This window comes from Pimephales promelas, chromosome 16, assembly GCF_988280905.1.
Source record: "Pimephales promelas chromosome 16, fPimPro1.hap1.1, whole genome shotgun sequence".
NCBI lineage: Eukaryota > Metazoa > Chordata > Actinopteri > Cypriniformes > Leuciscidae > Pimephales > Pimephales promelas.
The window spans coordinates 26911144-26928996 of NC_142784.1; the positions used below are offsets into that span (position 1 = coordinate 26911144).

Sequence of the window (17853 nt, forward strand, 5' to 3'; positions counted from 1 at the left end):
TTGTGCTTTTTAATAGGCAATATAAATTCATATGCATTCATATTAGAATTGTTCTAGCTAAAAATAGTCAATGATTAGAATTACAATAAAAATATAAAGAATATAAGAAAGAATATAAAGAATATTTTATTCTAAATTATAAATGTATTTTTATTATTAAAGCTTATATATATATATATATATATATATATATATATATATATATATATATATATATATTAGCCACAAATAGAAACTCCCACAGTAGAACTGTCATAATGTCCAGCAGGCATACATTTACTTTAGAAATTGTGCTTTAACTTCCAATTAGGTGGAAACATAAGCAGCACTTTATTATCTTGACAAAAATCATTTAGCATTTTTTTCTTCCATTCAGACCGGCCTCAGTGAGGAATCAGGCATTATATTAACATACTACATATTTAGGATTAATTTTAACCTAATTCAAAAATAAGTAATACTGCAAATAGGGAATTAGTGCAATTCTGCTCTTATAAGTAAACAGTTATTTACAAGTGTTCAAAAAAAGCTTTACATAGCTGGAAATCACGTTACATTGTAAACGCATGGCTTATAATTCTCAATGAGGCGACAGTATCGCGTCCAATCCTTATGCCTCTTCTGCGGAGTGTGTGGAGGAATTCGGCAGAGGCAGCACTGTCACTTTGAAACAGGCTCTTCAAAAAATGCTGAGGAAAGGAGAGAAATGATGAGTAAGAATATAGTCACCGTGTTGTAAGGACTGATGAGAGAACAATGACAACATTTGTAATGCCAAATCAACAATAGATAATTGCAACAAATACATTACAACAAATGCCTAGATTCTGTAAACATTAGTGTAAGTAATTATAGCTGCACATTACGTTTCACAGCCAACAGTGTGTTTCCATGGCAACAAGCCACTGACGTGACAGTGAAAGGGTGGCTCTCATCGAGCTGCACTGTCTTTGGTATCCCAGAATCCTCTTCTTTCCTTCCAAGTCGACCACGTGCCCCTTTACCCCAGGTGTACACATCCCCCTCTGCCGAATGAAGGAGCAGAACATTTACTCACAATTTGGCTGAATAACATCTTTGTCAGTCTATTTCTTTGCATGTCAGATCCTCTGAGAATCATGAATGAACAAAGACAACATAAAACAATAAAGGTCTTCAGAGTCTTCTAAGCCTCTGGGACACAGTCGGGGTTACATGCTGACCTTTATCCACATGTCACATTAATTAACCTACCTGCCCCCACCAGAGCACATTCTGGGACGGAAGAAAATGATGGTTTGATAGCAGCCTTGTCTGGGATGCATTGCATTTATTTTGAGTAGTTCATGTAGTTTGGTTGTCCAGTTCAATGTTTATCCCACTATCAATGGGATATATATATATGAAGAGTTCAGATGCAAAAGCTTCTAAATGCCATTTGAAATTTTCATCTTTAATGATGATTTTTATCAAACTTGTACATTTAAGTTCAGTAATTTCACTTAAATAACAATTAATAGGTAATTATCATTGCCATTTAAGTGAAATCACTAAACTTAAATATACAAGCTTGATAAAAATGATCATTCTAGAAGAAATTTTCAAATGGCACTTAGAGGCTTTTGCATCTGAACTCTTCATATATATATATATATATAGCTTTTTCCTCTGTAATAGGACCATTACATTCCTTTGTATTGCGACAAAAAAATTCCCTCCAATTGTCATGAACAATGCAAAACTAAACGGGTAACACGTTATTTTGATGACCCACTTTAGACATTCTAACTATAAGTAAGTTTTCGACTTATACGTGTCAACTTATACGAACCCTAACACCTATAACCCTAACCTAACAGTCTACTAATACTCTAATGATGAGAGTTAGTTGACATGTAGATGCAAAGTTACTTAGAGTTAGTAGAATGTCTAAAATGGACCATCGGAATAAATTATTAGCATTAGCAATTTTTAGGCTTTTGTTGAATTAATACTTCAAGAGGTTTTTTTTACCCATGCTGGATTGGATGTAACAATTTACCAATAAACATTAAACCTGAATGGTTTAAGATAGCTTTTAAAAATCAGATGGTTAAAATACATTGTATTACAGAACTTTTTCACACTATAATACTATAAAAATTACTGTTTTACAATAATTACCATGCACACTTATTAATCATGGGTGCAAAAATCAGGATCATCAAGTCTGAATGCATTGTAATGAAAATTGGGGCAGGAGTATACTTTGTTGTCATGATTCATGACAATACAATTTAAAAAATCTTAATTCTCATAGAAATCAGCTTCATCAGACTTCAATGTGACCTGTTTTGTGAGATTCAGTAGTAAATGTCTTGTTTACCTGCTCCAATAGCCAGAGTGAAAGCATCGCCACACGCGGCCATGGTGATTCCCTGCAGTCCTGAAACTTGATAGGGCACTCGACTGGTTCTGCGGGAACTGCAGCCAAGCTGTCCATGCTGGTTACTGCCGAAGGTGAAACACTGACCTTTCTCTGAATTTAGGACACACACTCATAGGCTGTGAGTCGGTCCTCAGTCTAAGTCAAAACAGCACATTGAGTTGTAATGTGAATGAAGTGCTCTGACCTGTGACTGCAACAGAGTGTGCTGTGCCGATGTCTACGTAAACAATCTTCTCAATATTTAGAGGAGCAGACTGGACCGGCTGGAACGTGTGGACCTCCTCCACCTGACAGTGAGATGGGGGCTCCTCTGTGCCTGAGACCTTATCCAAACCCAGCTTGTTAAATCTGCATTGAAGATGGTTATTTATTCATTCAAATATCACTTTAGCTGTGAAAAGCATTGAACGTGCACTTGTAGTGTACTTCAGTATATCAAAAAAATCTACTTGCAGATACTATAATATTTATCAAACAAAAAAGCCATTTAAAGGCCTGGTTTCACAGACAAGGAGTAGTTCACTTTTCAAAAAACCTTTGCTGATAATTTACTCACCCCCATGTCATCCAAGATGTCCATGTCTTTCTTTCTTCAGTCGAAAAGAAATTAAGGTTTTTTATGAAAACCTTCCAGGATTTTTCTCCATATAATGCACTTCAGTGGGAACCAAACGGTTCAAGGTCCAAAAGACAGTTTCAGTGCAAACTGCAAACTGTTCAAAGGGCTTTAAACCATTCCAGACGATGCATAAGGTTCTTATCAAGCGAAACGATCGCTCATTTTTAAACAATAACAAGAAAGTTTAAGTTTTATAAGCTCAAATGGTCGCCTTGCTCTGTTGTGATGCACGTTCGTGAGTCTCCTGTTCGAACTCGTTCATCAAAATGAACAAATCTTTTTTCCAAGTCAATTTGTCCGTTTCGTTTGTTGAATGAACCAAATGACTCGGAAAAAGATTCGTTCATTTTGATGAACGAGTTCGAACAGGAGAGTCACAAACGTGCGTCACAGAACAGAGCAAGGCAGCATTTGAGCTTATAAAACTTAAACTTTGTTATTTTTTATTTAAATGAGCGATCGTTTCGCTTGATAAGACCCTTATTCATTGTCTGGAATCGTTTAAAGCCCTTTGAACAGTTTGCAGTTTGTACTGAAAGTGTCTTTTGGACCTTGAACCGTTTGGTTCCCAGTGAAGTGCATTACAGTATATGGAGAAAAATGCTGTTTTCGTCAAAAATCTTAACTTCTTTTCGACTGAAGAAAGAATGATATGGACATCTTGGATGAGTAAATTATCAGCAAAAGTTTTTTCAAAAGTGAACTACTCCTTTAAAGCCTTTAAAACCGGGCATTCAATGTCAATGTTTCCTAACAGACTGAAGAACACTTTTCAAAAGTGCACTTTGTAATCATGTCAAATTAAAAGTTTTACTGTTGAGTGGATTTTAATTTTGAATAATCGTTTGTCATGCTTACAAAGAAGTACACTTAATTATGATGTACAAACTAACATACTAAGCACTTGATTATCATTTTAATGCAGATTGTTATTTGATATTATATTTAAAGTTAATGTATGTTACGTAATAAACTACAACTTCATCATTACAAATGTAAATGGCAACTATACTATAAATATTTGTATAATATACAAATATATTTAAATAAATTACTTACAGTACAAGTTTCAAAAGAAATGACATTAAAGTATATTTTAGTTTTCCATTGTCAGTACATTTGGCAGTGCACTCTATTTTAAAGACAATAGAAGTAATTGTGAAATGACATATAAAGATGTACTTAAGTCTAAAGTGGGTCAAAAAAGCACTCTAAAGTTCAGCTAATTGCATTCAATACGAAATTTAAACTACATTCAATTAAGTGTCAATCAGTGTTCTTTTTTAAAGTATGCTACTGTGTACTTCTTTTTCAAAAAGGGCAACTGGTTTATTCTGAAAATCTGGGTTAGGTTAGGGTCAGATGGTGCGGCTGACAGGGTGTGACTGTTATTTAAAATATGGTCATTGTGTTGGTCATTTCCTGTGATGAAATGTCTTCATAATTCAGTCTTTTTAAATGCTGAAAGAGGAATGAGGAGTGTTAAGTCCCTAAACTGGTTTGGCAATCTGTGAAAAACTGCCTAACGTAAGCAAGACTTCATTCATGGTGAGATTTTTTTTTTACATTTTGAGATGCATTATTATTTATAATTGCAATTAGACTCATACCAGGCTTTTGCAAAATCCACATTGAGGCTCATTACCATTAACATGTCAAAATATAGACACATCTGGGTATCTGTGACAGTCAACACCTCAACCAACCGCATACCATCTGAAGTTATGCAGCCTTAAAGTCATGAGCACATGATGTCATCATTACTAATGGGAAATCTGGGTTTTCTGTGAAATTTGAACTGGAAAATATATATTTTTTTCCTGATTATATAATTTAACGAACATGCTTTGAGCTAAATACCGACATTACCCATCATTCAATGTGGAAGTAAATAATAAATAAATAATGATTTACAGTGCATTTTGTTGCAATAAGAATCGATCATGAATTGATCAAAAGTGACAGCAAGGCATACATAATGCTACAAAAGATTTAAAGATTTCTATTTCAAATAATCACTGTTCATTTGAAGAATAATGATAAAAAAATGTTTCACAGTTTCCACAAAAAAACATTTAGCAGCACAACTGTTTTCAACATTGATTATAATAAGAAATGTTTCTTGAGCAGCAAATCGGCATATTAGAATGATTTCTGAAGGATCATGTGACACCGAAGACTGGCGTAATGATGCTGAAAATTCATAAATGTATATTTTAAAATATATTCAAATTGGAAACATTTATTTCTCATTGTAATAATATTATTTTATTTAATGCGTTTTTTCATATTCAAGTTTTACACTATTTATGAATAAATAAATCCAGCTTTGGTGAAAATAAGAGCTTCTTGCAAAAACATTTTTTTTTTACATAAATATAAATATAAATAAAATATAAGCATCCAGCCAAAATCATTTGAACAGACAGATTACTCCAGTTTTCCCAATGTAATATAATGTTTTATTAAAGTAATATGATATTTTCATACTGTTTTTGTACATATGGAGTACCTGTTGTTCCCAGAGGCCAGGATCTGGTGCTGTGTGCTCATGATCATGGAGCAGTCCACACCACACAGCACACGCTGGGCTTCAAAATCAGCTGGCAAACTCACCTGTTGCGGAGAGTTGTGGCAGTCTAGAGTGGCCAAACCGAGCCGGCCTGTCAAACAGAGACATCATACAGAGTGAGTGTGGCGGAGAGAGAGAACGAGAACGATGGGGCACAAAATGCCAGGTCTGCCTGGAGGCACTGCTGCTGCTGTCTGCAAGAGTACAAAGAGAAACACAAAGAAACACAGTATTCAAGTGACAAGTGATGTTGCTCATTTACCGTTGTCTCCTCGCCCCCAGGAGAAAACCTCTCGCTCATTGGTAACTGCCAGAACGTGGGATGCTCCACAGGACACTTGGACCAACTCATAACCCAGAAGAGCCTCTACTATCTTGGGCTGAATACAAAGACAGGAACATGGAGAACTATGAGTATAATTAACACTAGATTTTGACATTTTGGAAAGAAAACACTTGAGGTGTCCTGATTTGTCGAGCTCCGTTCCTGGGTCAACATAATTTGTCGATCCTGGGTCAACATTCCTGTCCGAAAATGTAATCCTAACCATATCCCTATCCTTAAGCCGAACCCTACCCACAAATTATCCCTAAAATCAGAAGGAGATGGTGGGTAAACCTAAACTTGACATCTGATTGGTTGATTGGAACGTTATTTGTTGATCCAGGAACATGTTGCACTTGTTGAAATCAGGATCTGCGGACAGGACGCCATCATGTTACTATAGGAGAATTGTGGGTGGTTTCCAATGTGTTGCTATGCGGTCGCTAAGATTTTTTTAGCACATTGCTATGCAGTTGCTAGGGTTTTCTGGTTGGTTGCTAGGGTTTTGCTAGGTTGTTGCTTACTGGCCCAAGTCTCTATCACAAGCCGAGGCAGGATTTAACATTCATTATATTTATTTTTGATTTAATACTATTTAATACTACAAATGTCATTTGTTTATTTTTATTTTTTACACCTATAAAGACAAGCTTTCGTTAGAAAAAATCTAATTTGCAATAATCTATACAGTTATTATAACTGTACAGGAATCTATTCGTTTTTTAAGTATTATGCTATTATAGTATTTATTAATATTTTATTTTTTTCAGTTTTCATTTTAATTATAGGTTAATTTAATTTGGTTACGTGCTTTTAGTTGTTTTTATATATTTCTATTAGCTTAATTTTAGTACTTGAACTTATTTTAAGTTAAGTAAGTATTAAGTATTTTAACTTATTAAGCATTTTAACTTATTAAGTTTTTCATCTAATATTCATATTTAATTTTCAATCAACATTTTTTTTAGTTTCAGTAAATCCACTGATCCCAGGCCAGCAAATCATCTTTATTTTTGAGTCCTGAGGTTAATATAGGGTCATTTTATTTAAATCCTTATCTTCCCTGAGCAAGAATCTCTAATATACCATCGCAAAAAAAAAAAAAAAAAAAATACAGATCATCTAAATCTACCTGTGTCACATCGTTGGAGTTCCCATGTCCAAGACAACCATTGCTTCCACTTCCAAACGTCATGATTATACCTCTGTCTGCAGAACCGAAAGCAAATTAGGCAGATTGTGGTTGCTCTTGCATATAAACAAAGAATTAAACAACAATTGTTTCTCCGTCAGTGCAAACCACTGCACAAGAAGAGCAACTGAGCTGGAAGTCAAGCCCTTTAATCCTCTACATCAGCTGGGGACTAATGATTCCCCTGCAGAGACGAATAGTTATAGCATATCCTTTACTCTAGAGCAGACAAATGTACACCGCTGTGCTACAATGCCAGAGGACAAGAGATTAGCTTTTGCAGTGTGAACAAATGCTACTTAATGAGCTCTGTAGGACGGACAGTCAAAAGGGGCGATTACATCCTCCTTTCATCCTTTTTTCATTTTATCGTAAACTTTAAAATCACTTTGTGCTTAATTTTGCAGACACAGACTTAAAGTCATGTCCACTTTGCAGCTTAAGTCTAAGAACTTCCCACTTCGGACATGTAAAGTGACTAAACCTTGTTTGTTTTGATTGTACAGAGTGCGTCATTAGGGCCGGTTGATTCTGAAATCGATGATGCCACAACCTGCTCGGAAAATTCTGGATTGTAAGAAGCATACCTGTTAGGCAGGTGGTGAAGAGATCACCACATGAGACGGATTTGATCGTGACACCAGACTGTCCCTCCAGGAAGCGAGAGATAAACTGGGGCTGCATCTGCTCAACAGCACCGGGCAGAGTGGGCTCAGTGGATCCAACCGAGGGGGCCTGGCATAGAGTCAAGCCGAAATAAAAATTGAAAACGTAAATAAAAATATGATTGATCCTCAATAAAAATCATTTTCATCTCACCTCCCATGTGATGAGCCTCCCAGATTTGGTGATGCCCATCTTCTGCGTGCGGCCCAGGGACACTTGTATAACCTCTGTGTTTAACATGGGCAGACGCAGAGGAACGGAAATGCCGCTGCCCCAGGTGTACACTGAAGATAAAGGCAATGGGTGCATCATCTTTGTTGAAGTTAGACAGGACAGTCCTCCTAGTAGATGAAATGGAACAAATGGCACAGTCAAACCAGCAGAGCTTACTATGAACTCCAAACCTGATGTTTTATCAACAAGGCCCAGGTTTGGTTAATAAAATATTCGATGACGCTTTAAAACATAACATTAGTAAATAAGACAATCTTTAGGGAAATAACACCCCACCTCTGGTTCTGGTACTGGTCACGCGTCCACCAGGTCTTCCATGATGGCCTGTCTGTGCAGCAGAAAGTGGTTTTTCTATTCTAAAAAGAGAGAATAGCCAAAACAATGTGCATAAGTGCATTTACAATACTTAACGTGTACAATTAAACGCGATAAATGAAATAAAATAAATCTACCTGCGCATTTTGACGTTGCCTATGTCAGTGTAAAGATTGAGCAATGGCCTAATGCAGATGGGATGAGCCATTATCTCATTGAGCTGGGGTCTTTTGGATGGGTCCAGATTCAGCATGTTGAGAATGAGTTGTCTCAACTCTGGGCTGTAACGATCCGAAATGGGGGCAAATGTGCCACTCATGATCTTCAGCACCAAGGCTGGCAGGTTCTGGAAACAGAAGTTGCTTAGCTTGTCATTTAACGTGTTGGTATTCTTAAAAATCAAGACAGGCAGAAAATAAGAAAATGTGTCTTACTGCTGCCTCAAAAGCTCTCTTGAGACTAGCGAGCTCATAAAGCACACAACCTAGGGCCCAAATGTCACTCTTCTGGTTGTATGGCTTTCCTTCACAAAGTTCTGGAGAGATATAACACGGTGTCCCCACAACCTGTCATGAGAGGGAGAATCTGGACTGTAATTAAATCGCATGCTGTCAGACTCAAATCACTGCAGAAGTACTACAGACAATTTTCTTACTTACAGTATAAGCTTTGCTCTTGCTAACAAGAATTTTTGAGATTCCAAAGTCTCCTATTTTGACTATCATCTGGTGCTTGTCTAGGAGTATGTTCTGGGTTTTGAGGTCCCGGTGTAGGATGAGTTTATTGTGCACATGATAAAGGGCCAGTAAGATCTGAACAAAGAAATGTAATATTATATCCTCATCTAACAAGGAGTTGCAGCGTTTCTGTATGTAATCAGCCAGGGTTCCACCTAGGATAATCATAAAGAGAAAAGGTTATTGAACCATAATTCAAAATGCTTATTATATTACCTATTTTATTATATTATGCATAAAGAAAATGATTGTCCATCATATTTTTTTTTAAAAACGTGACATTACTGTGATGACACTTTTTTTGTATTAAAAGGAATCCAGATTAAAGGCTTTAAAATAACTCCTACCATACACTTTACATTTTTTTTTTGCATCACAGTAATAAATATTATGTGGGACTGTAGGAACTGTAGGAACACGTTAAGTGACCATCAAAAAGTGTATACCTGGAGCATATTCCATAGCGATCATTAGCGCCTTGTCCTCCAGGAAGTTCTCATAATACTCAATTATGTTGGGGTGACTGAGTAACTTGAGGACTTGGCATTCATTCTGGGCCGCGAGACGTTCATCTCGGGACATCTGCTCAACTGGGATTTCCTTCAAGATCACCAGCGCGCCATCGGTGCGTCTGCGACAAAGGTGCACTATCCTGTATCAGATAAAAAGTCAGGATGCAGGTCAATGTGTGGATGTTACATTCACAGAATTTTAGCTTTCAGGATACAATTTTAGCTTTCAGGATAGAGGTTGAAATAACAGGTTAAAGTGTACTGACGAATGTACTGACAAGCATTTATGGTAAACCACATCATACTTTAATGTCATTTCAATTGAAACTTGTATTTTGTGTATTTAAATATATTTGTAATTATACTTTTGTAATTCTCTATTTAGAACGTAGGTAACACTTTATTTTAAAGTGATATCAAATGCTTTGTTATAATTACTATAGTAAGTACATCAAACTTCAGTAATTAAGCCAAATTAATTGTAACCGAATTTAGTTAACTTAAGATTAGTACTATCTATTAATTGCGAATTCTAACACACTAGTTCAAATGGCTATCAAGTATACGTGTTTTTGGAAAAATACAAAAACTCAACAGTAAAGGCAGAAAAACTCAGGGAATCATTGGAGAAACAAACCACTAACATTAATAAGACAAGACAAAGAACTGAATCCTAATTTTAAATGTAGGCCTACTTTATAGTAAAACTTTTAATATGACTTTATTACAAAGTGCACTTTTTTAAAGTGTATTGAAGTGTGTTAAGAAACTCTCATGAAAGTGCTCTATTAGTACACTTAAGATGCCTTTATTTCATTCTATATTATAGGCCTATTACCTGCAAGTACAGTTTAAAAAAAATGCATTACTTTTAAGATTTGAAGTATCCAGTCAATCCAATTCAAAGCACTTCTTTTACCACAAGGTTTCAAAAGCTAATAAACCCTTAACTTTTTAATTTACTTTGACTACTTTAATTAAATAATAAATGTTAAAACATGTTTAGGCTACTTCTCCAATACGTTTATTTTATGCCATAAACTTTGAATTTTGAGTAGACAACAATTTTCACACAAACAATAGGCTACCCACATTTGAACTTAGGCTAAAAGGTGAGAAAGTGTCAATTCTAAGTGTAATTGTTTACATCATGTTTGGAACTGGACCGTTAAGATTCCTAAATTACGAAAGCAATTTCCATTAGGAAAGCTGTAAACATTCCAGGGAAATTTAAAACGAGTAGTAGGGCAAACTACTCATTGCCTAACAGTTCTTTTTTTCTTTTTCATTTGAAAGCAAGAGTGTCGAAATCTTATTCAAACTCTTAATGCCACTGTAACTCGTTGAATAGGGTGATAATGGCTCTAACTGTACTGATGGAATGCGGAAACGCGAGACAGTGATGCGCTGTATCTTCCGCTACAGCTCGCGCTGATACTGAGAGGAGAGCTGCAGATTTAAAGCTCTTCAACTGAGTTTCTCAAGTAAAACTTCTACCGAGTTTAGAGCGTACAATAATATTTTTGTAAACCAACTAGTTCAAGCAGACAAGTGCACGTCACTAAAACCATTTCGCGAACCAATAACGCGTTCGTTGTGTTATTTACCCGAATGCTCCTCTGCCGACCACTTTAATCTTCTCGTACTTCTCCATGTTTTCGGGATTCTAAACGCGCCCCGTCACTATAGGCAACACTTCCTGTACCCCTACAGAGATTTAGAGGGGACAAACTACAGCACATGAGCAGGGGGAACTGACTCTGACACCAGCTATGTTACTTCAAATGTCTTATTTGTGAAGTTTGTGTTCATTTATTACCCAGCTTAAAAAATAGCTATTTGCTAGCTATTATTGTGGGAACATTACTTTTTAATGTTCTCAGAAGTTCAGAACCATCTGAAAAAAATAATAGTTGTACGTTTAAATATAACATCCAGTTTAAATGTTTCAGAAAAACGTTCAAAAATATAAATAACATTTTTGTTGTAGCCTAGGCTACTAATGTTTTGAGTATTGCATGTATTCATTTAGTAGACGCTTTTGACCAAAGCGGCTAACGATAGAGGAAACAAACGATTCATCTTAAAGAGGCAAAAAAAAGAATTGCTTGTAGTTTCAGTCCTCGCTCAGGGCTGTGTTTCTTAAAAGCATTGTGAAATAAGTTGATCGTGGAGAACATCATTGGTGACAATGGTCACCTTTATTTGTATGGGGTCTTTACAATAGCCTACAGATTGTTCGCTTCACATAGTGATAACAGGAAAATAATAAATGAATAACGAAGAAAGAAGAAAACAGCATCATAGTCCAGCACCATAGTAAGTTCTGTGATGGTTCATTTTTGTTGTAAAAAAAAGTTATTAACTTAATTTACAAAGCCTCTATGGAGAAAAAAAGTGATGTCATCGTCCAGATCAGTTTTTGGAGCCTTGGGAAGATCATTCCACCAGCAAAGTACACTGAACTAAAACGTTTGTGCCTCTCCATGAGGTGCCGCCGGTCTATTAAAGAGATAACATTTAACAAAGGTCCCAGCAAGCCAATTTAGGTTCTATCCCAGCAAGCCAATTAAGGTTAAGGGAATGTTCCTGGAACATTCTCCTTACGATATAAAAATGTAACCTAAAAATAACCTACATGGAACGTTCATATAACATTCTTGTTTGGTTCCCCCCCCAAAAAAAAAAAAAACCTCATGGCACCATTCGGGAACATTAGGGAAACGTTCCGTGTTTGCTGGGGTTATGTTTGCAGTACAGGAAGAACGGTTGTTCAAGTGTTTAAGAACCTTGCCAGAACGTTCGGGAAGTTCTGAGTATACGTTCCCTGTTGGGTAGCAATCAGGCTTTGATGCTGGATAAACACTGATGTCTGTCCATAAAAGCTAACACCATTTCTACATCAGATGCCACCATTGTTGCATCGCACCACAACAGTTAGAAGACAAAGCGACCGTTGCAAATTCATTTGTTCTTCGTACCTGAAGTAGCACAAGCACTTGGAGTCATCAAAATTGGACGAAGCATCAGTTTACTATCGGGAATTTGTAATTCTCTGTAACTTCTTCCCTCAACATCTAACTGGCTTCATGTTTTTGGCCTATCAAGACCTTTAAAGGGGGTTGAGTCACACATTCTTCTCAACACCACAAAACACAAAATTACCAGTGGACTGCCTTTACACAATATTATAGTGTCACTTGATTCTCAATAAGATTGTTCACTGATGATTTAAGGCCTACAGGTGAGATAGTGTCCACAAAATATTTTCTTGGCTTATCTGTACGGTAACCTTCTGAACCATCTTTTTGGCCATATGAAGTGATTTAGACTTCAGTCAGATGCGTTTAAATCTCAGGAGCACATGCAACATTTTAAGTTCCTATAAATAAAATAATTATGTTTGATTCATTTCACAAGTTTCAAAACAGGATAAATGATCTTCATCATCTGTTCATGCTGACAAAGTTCTAATATAAAAAACACATTAACCCAAGATGAAACTCTTTCATTCATTTCAATGGCTATTTTTAAATTATTCAAGAGTAACGCCTGTGAGAATGAGTTTCGGCAGTGTCCTTTGGCCTCATATTGTTCTCCTAAATTACAAAGCAGTTCCGGTGAGTATATAAACACTGAACATTCCTGATCACTGACTGTCACATTCTGAGGCATGAAACATTTCAAACTTGAATTACAGTGTGCTTTATGGGATGAACCAAACATGTAACCAAGCTGGTTCTGGAAAAGTAAAAGCATAGTTTCAAAACAGTGAGGGCAGCAATAAAATATGTTTCAGCCAAAGGTTCTTTTGTTTAAAAAAAGTTCATAATTTTGCTGTATTTTATGACTCAAATCTCCTAAAAATATATAAATAATCTGACCTGAAGGACCTAACATACTTATTCATAAACATAGCAATAATAACTAAACAGAGCAAAGAGACTGTGGTTTAACAGAAATAGAAGTGGTTTGAAAGGTGAAAAGTTCACAAAATGACCTTTTCAAATGTGCTGAAGCCTTACTCTTGGAAATGTATTTTTATATGCTGTATGTCTTGACATTTAAATATTCAATTACTATTTAAAAATCTCTGCTTCAGTCCTCCACAGTCAGAATAACGACATTAGAAACTGAACAATAGGCTATTCGAAACTAGGCTACAAATGTGAATGAATAATGAAACGGTTATGTACAGTACATGTTTTGAAGACATAATAATAGTCCATGATTAGATGAAAAAGAGGAAATTCTTCCAGATCCAGAATTGTCCTATTTATTGCTGAGTCATGATTAACAGCCTATTGTAAGTTCTGAAGTATGATTACAAAACAGTAGCATTTATTCAGCAAAACTTAGTTAACAAATAGGGTTTGGAACACCCACGCATACAGACTGCACAAAGAAATACAGACATCGACAAAGGATCTAATCTTCCCAATCTGTTAATTTCATTGTTCAGACCTCGGTACAACAAAGAAAATGTAATGTTTCACCACATTGTAACCGACTTAGTCGGTTTAACTTTAGATAACGAAGAACCAACCATGACATTTGTTGCTGTCTGCTGCCCTCTTGTGGCTGATGGCAAAAAAAAAGATCTTAAAGCGCATTAACTCTACACAAGATTACATGATTATAGGCTATCGATTGGTAGTCTACATTTAGCTAAACTTTTATAATGCTTGAAAAAAAATGTGTTGATTTTTCCATTTCACTTAAACCTACAACTCATTGGACCGTTATCGGACAATTGCATTTTGAAATTATTTAAATTAATATGTTGAGAACACAACGGAGATAAAGTTTCTGTTAACTGAGGGCAACACTAAAAACAAAAGCTGCGACTCTGGTGGGACTCGAACCCACAACCTTTGAATTACCTCAACCAACCTAGAAGTCCAATGCGCTATCCATTGCGCCACAGAGCCGGCCGCCGCACAGATGGGCCACGTGAGTCTTCTCCTCCGGGGAGTCCGGGCTTTTGCCTGTCCGGCACTGAGTTTGTATGCTCGAGTCTGTGAGCAAGAACGGAAGGTCGGGATCGGGTCTCTGCACAATGAAGCCTGGTTCAAAATGCAGACACACTATCAGTCTCCAAAAACCAGGCCAAAGAAAATATAAAAAAAGCGGGGAATCCACAGATTTCACTGAGTCCACCGACTTACCATTGGATTGCAGGACAGGGACGCCGTTTCGCGATTGCTGTTCATTGCCCATGTTTCAAAAGGCACCGCTGGGATTCGAACCCAGGATCTCCTGTTTACTAGACAGGCACTTTAACCAACTAAGCCACGGCGCCGAACCGTAGGTGTCAAAGAAGGGGAGGGGGGGCACCTCAAAATTAAACCTGACGATAGAGGTGACTTGTGGAAAAGGCACTAGAGTATGGCAAGCCGTTTGTAATAGACCTTATTCAGAGCACCGCCATGACAGGTATGAAAGTGAGGCTGTGAGGGATAGACTCACCGTGTTCCCAATGGCATCCGCTGTAAAAAGCTGAATAAAGCGGCTGGATTACTTACAATTTTCCACAGCTTACATTGTCGGGAGATTTTTGTCAACTGACATTTCTTGGAAAGATATTTTTCCAGTGTTTCATGAGCTGAACAATCCGAAAACACATTAAATAACAATACAGCCCATTGAAGAGATGCAAGTCTATCCCTCACAGCCTCGCTTTCATTCTCATTAAAAATCAAAGATGGCGCTGCCGTGAATAAGGCGTATTGTTGATATCAAGAATGTAATTGTTGATATCAAGAATTCATATCCTAGAGATGAATAAAAGCTAAAACGGCTTGCCATACTAGAGCGCTTGAAAGTGTTTGAGAACTGAAAATAGGCAGGCCTACCAGCCCATAACTTGAACACGTAGCCTACATTACAGAAGAGAATGACGGTCCAATCGCAACCATCAATATGGAAATTAAAAGATCCAATTGCATTTGTCATTGCTGCATCAACTGTTTGTTTACTCTACACGTGCACATTAGCTGGACCATATCTTGAGGTGCGTTCCATTCGACAGAGTCCCTACGCAGTGTTCACTGCTCCCTACTCCCTGAACACGGTATATCAGTTGAAGTGGACTTCACTGACTTCCTGTGGAGTGATGTATCGATGTTCCCTTATTCCCTATGCTGTTTGCAGTGCCCTTCGAACTGAACATGTTCGTTCCCTTCGAATTGGAATCTAACTTAAGATGGCGAAATACCCTGTGAAGTCCACTTCGCAGTCCACTTACAGTCGAATGGAATGCACCTTTGGACAGACAAACATTTATAAGCAAAATTATTTTTAATACAAAGTTTTAAGGAGATGAAAGTAGGCTAATCTACAAAAAAATTAGCCTATGGTGCCGCTCGAGGCCTACTACTCCATTTCGCAAACAAATAACGTTACATTTCTCTTAACAAAAACAACATAAGCACCACATAGGCTAGCTAGGCTACATGCTAATTCTATTCTATAAATTAATTTAATAAATTCACACATGGACAAAAAATTTCTTTGCAAAGCTGAACTGCGACATAGGCTATAGGCTCATTATAATATCATATATTAATGTCAATTGATATACTTTTGTAACATAAATGTATTTACTGTCACGTTTGAATAATCAAATGCATCCATGCTAAATCAAATTTAATTAAGATATCTTAGTGACCCCGAACTTTTGAATGCTGCATAAGCTGTAGGCCTAAAACTAGGGATGTCCCGATACCACTTTTTCACTTCCGATACCGATACCGATGCCGCACCTTTGGCTTTTGCCGATACCGATATTAGTCCGATATTTTTTTTTCGTGGTCCGACGTGCCGTATACGGCCCACAGGGTGGTTTATAGGTTTAACTTTGTGAAAGACAAAACAAAACAAACACAAAAGTAAACATAATACATATCTTTGGAAAGCTGAGAAACTCGTGATTCGAACGACGTAAACCATTTTAAGATACAATCAACACAGCGGGCACAATCTGTCTCTTTGTCAGACCACCAACAGCCAAAACAAACCAACACAAACTGGAAGAAACTCACCAATTAGCCATCTGTTAGTCCACATTCCAACAAAAATGGTTTGGTTTCACTGTAAAGCGTCCATACAATCCAATTTGAAGAAGTTTTTAGTCCAAAACAATTGTATATATGAATAAACATCCATGGAATGTAAATAGTAGCATTTCGCGTTAGCCGACAGCGCTATCACAACTTCGACGCACTAATGCTACGTTCACACCAGACGCGAATAGGGCGTCAGGCGCGAATGATACAGCCCATTCTCACTCCCAAAGCGTCACCTAACTGACGCCTTGGGAAGCATTTGACCATGCTTCAATATCTGACGCTTTAGGCGCCCTTTAGCGTCCGTTAGATGACGCCCTAGGATCGCGTGTACCCTACCCCCACCCCACACCTAAACCTAACCGCGTCCTCTAACTGACGCTTTCCTTTAGCGTCAGTTAGATGACGCCGTAGGATCGCGTCATGTAAGTGACGCTAAAGGGCGCCTAAAACGTCAAATATTGAAGCATGGTCAAAGGTGACGCCGCAAGAAAAATTCCTGCGGCGCGAATGAGGCGTGGAGCGCGGCGCGGAAGACGCGAATACGCCTCATCCGCGCGTCAAGTTGGCTGAACTTTGGCGTGAATTCGCGCCGCGTTAACCAATCAGGAGCCTAGCTGCTTGCTCACGTGGTGAAGTGTCTGGATGCTTCAATAAATTATTTTGTTAATATGACTAAATGCATGGTGGGATTATGCACAACAAAGCAAATGTTTCATCACTTAAAACATTATTTCTATATGGAGACATGTTCATTTTGTATTGAATGTTATTCATTCCATATCTAGAAATAGTATTATGTTGTAAAGACAATCAACATATGTGCATAAATTCGTGTCTGGACGTGAGAGAGAGAAAAAAATCACAGGACAGGTTAATAACTTTTGAAGGCTGGCTCTATTTATTATCAAAACAAAAATAAATGACAGCTAGATTAGATGGATGAGGGGCCGGGCGAGGGTGATCCTCGCTCAGATGCGGGACAACAGGTCATCAAACTGGGCGCGTGACAGGCGGAAGTACCGCTGACAGCGGCCGTCATCCAGCGCAGCTCCTGGAGCGAGCAAATGGTGAAACTCGCCAAACGGTTCGGCTCCGAAGGGTCCGGTGGACACAAATATACGGCGACGATGATCCCCACGCCGCTGTTCTGCTCTCCAGAGTAAATACAGAGCGGTAACTCTCTTGATGAATGCTCGGTCGACAT

General features: G+C 37.5%; 1 protein-coding gene and 2 non-coding genes across 5 annotated transcripts; all 3 read right to left on the reverse strand.

Moving 5' to 3' along the window:
* Positions 1 to 188: 188 nt before the first annotated feature.
* Positions 189 to 16278, reverse strand: nek8 (NIMA-related kinase 8). Of its 3 annotated transcripts, XM_089121368.1 has the most exons (16): positions 14748 to 16278; positions 14463 to 14645; positions 9514 to 9719; positions 8990 to 9222; positions 8765 to 8896; positions 8468 to 8676; positions 8292 to 8371; positions 7935 to 8122; positions 7703 to 7850; positions 7056 to 7132; positions 5861 to 5978; positions 5539 to 5689; positions 2592 to 2755; positions 2345 to 2497; positions 867 to 1025; positions 189 to 689 (listed from the first exon to the last, which is right to left on the reverse strand). In XM_089121368.1, exons 3-16 carry the CDS (start codon positions 9647 to 9649, stop codon positions 661 to 663), a joined length of 1977 nt encoding a protein of 658 aa, XP_088977494.1. In that variant the 5' UTR covers positions 9650 to 9719; positions 14463 to 14645; positions 14748 to 16278; the 3' UTR covers positions 189 to 660. The 3 variants fall into 3 exon arrangements, with proteins under 3 accessions (XP_088977494.1, XP_039527204.2, XP_088977495.1); XM_039671270.2 differs by lacking the exons at positions 14463 to 14645; positions 14748 to 16278 and adding an exon at positions 11187 to 11331; XM_089121369.1 differs by lacking the exons at positions 14463 to 14645; positions 14748 to 16278 and having other exon boundaries at positions 8990 to 9142; positions 9514 to 9651.
* trnar-ucu (transfer RNA arginine (anticodon UCU)) lies at positions 14424 to 14510 on the reverse strand. Its single transcript is given in 2 exon segments — positions 14424 to 14459; positions 14474 to 14510. It is a non-coding gene; the product is annotated as a tRNA-Arg (tRNA).
* trnat-agu (transfer RNA threonine (anticodon AGU)) lies at positions 14808 to 14881 on the reverse strand. Its single transcript has one exon. It is a non-coding gene; the product is annotated as a tRNA-Thr (tRNA).
* Positions 16279 to 17853: the final 1575 nt, after the last annotated feature.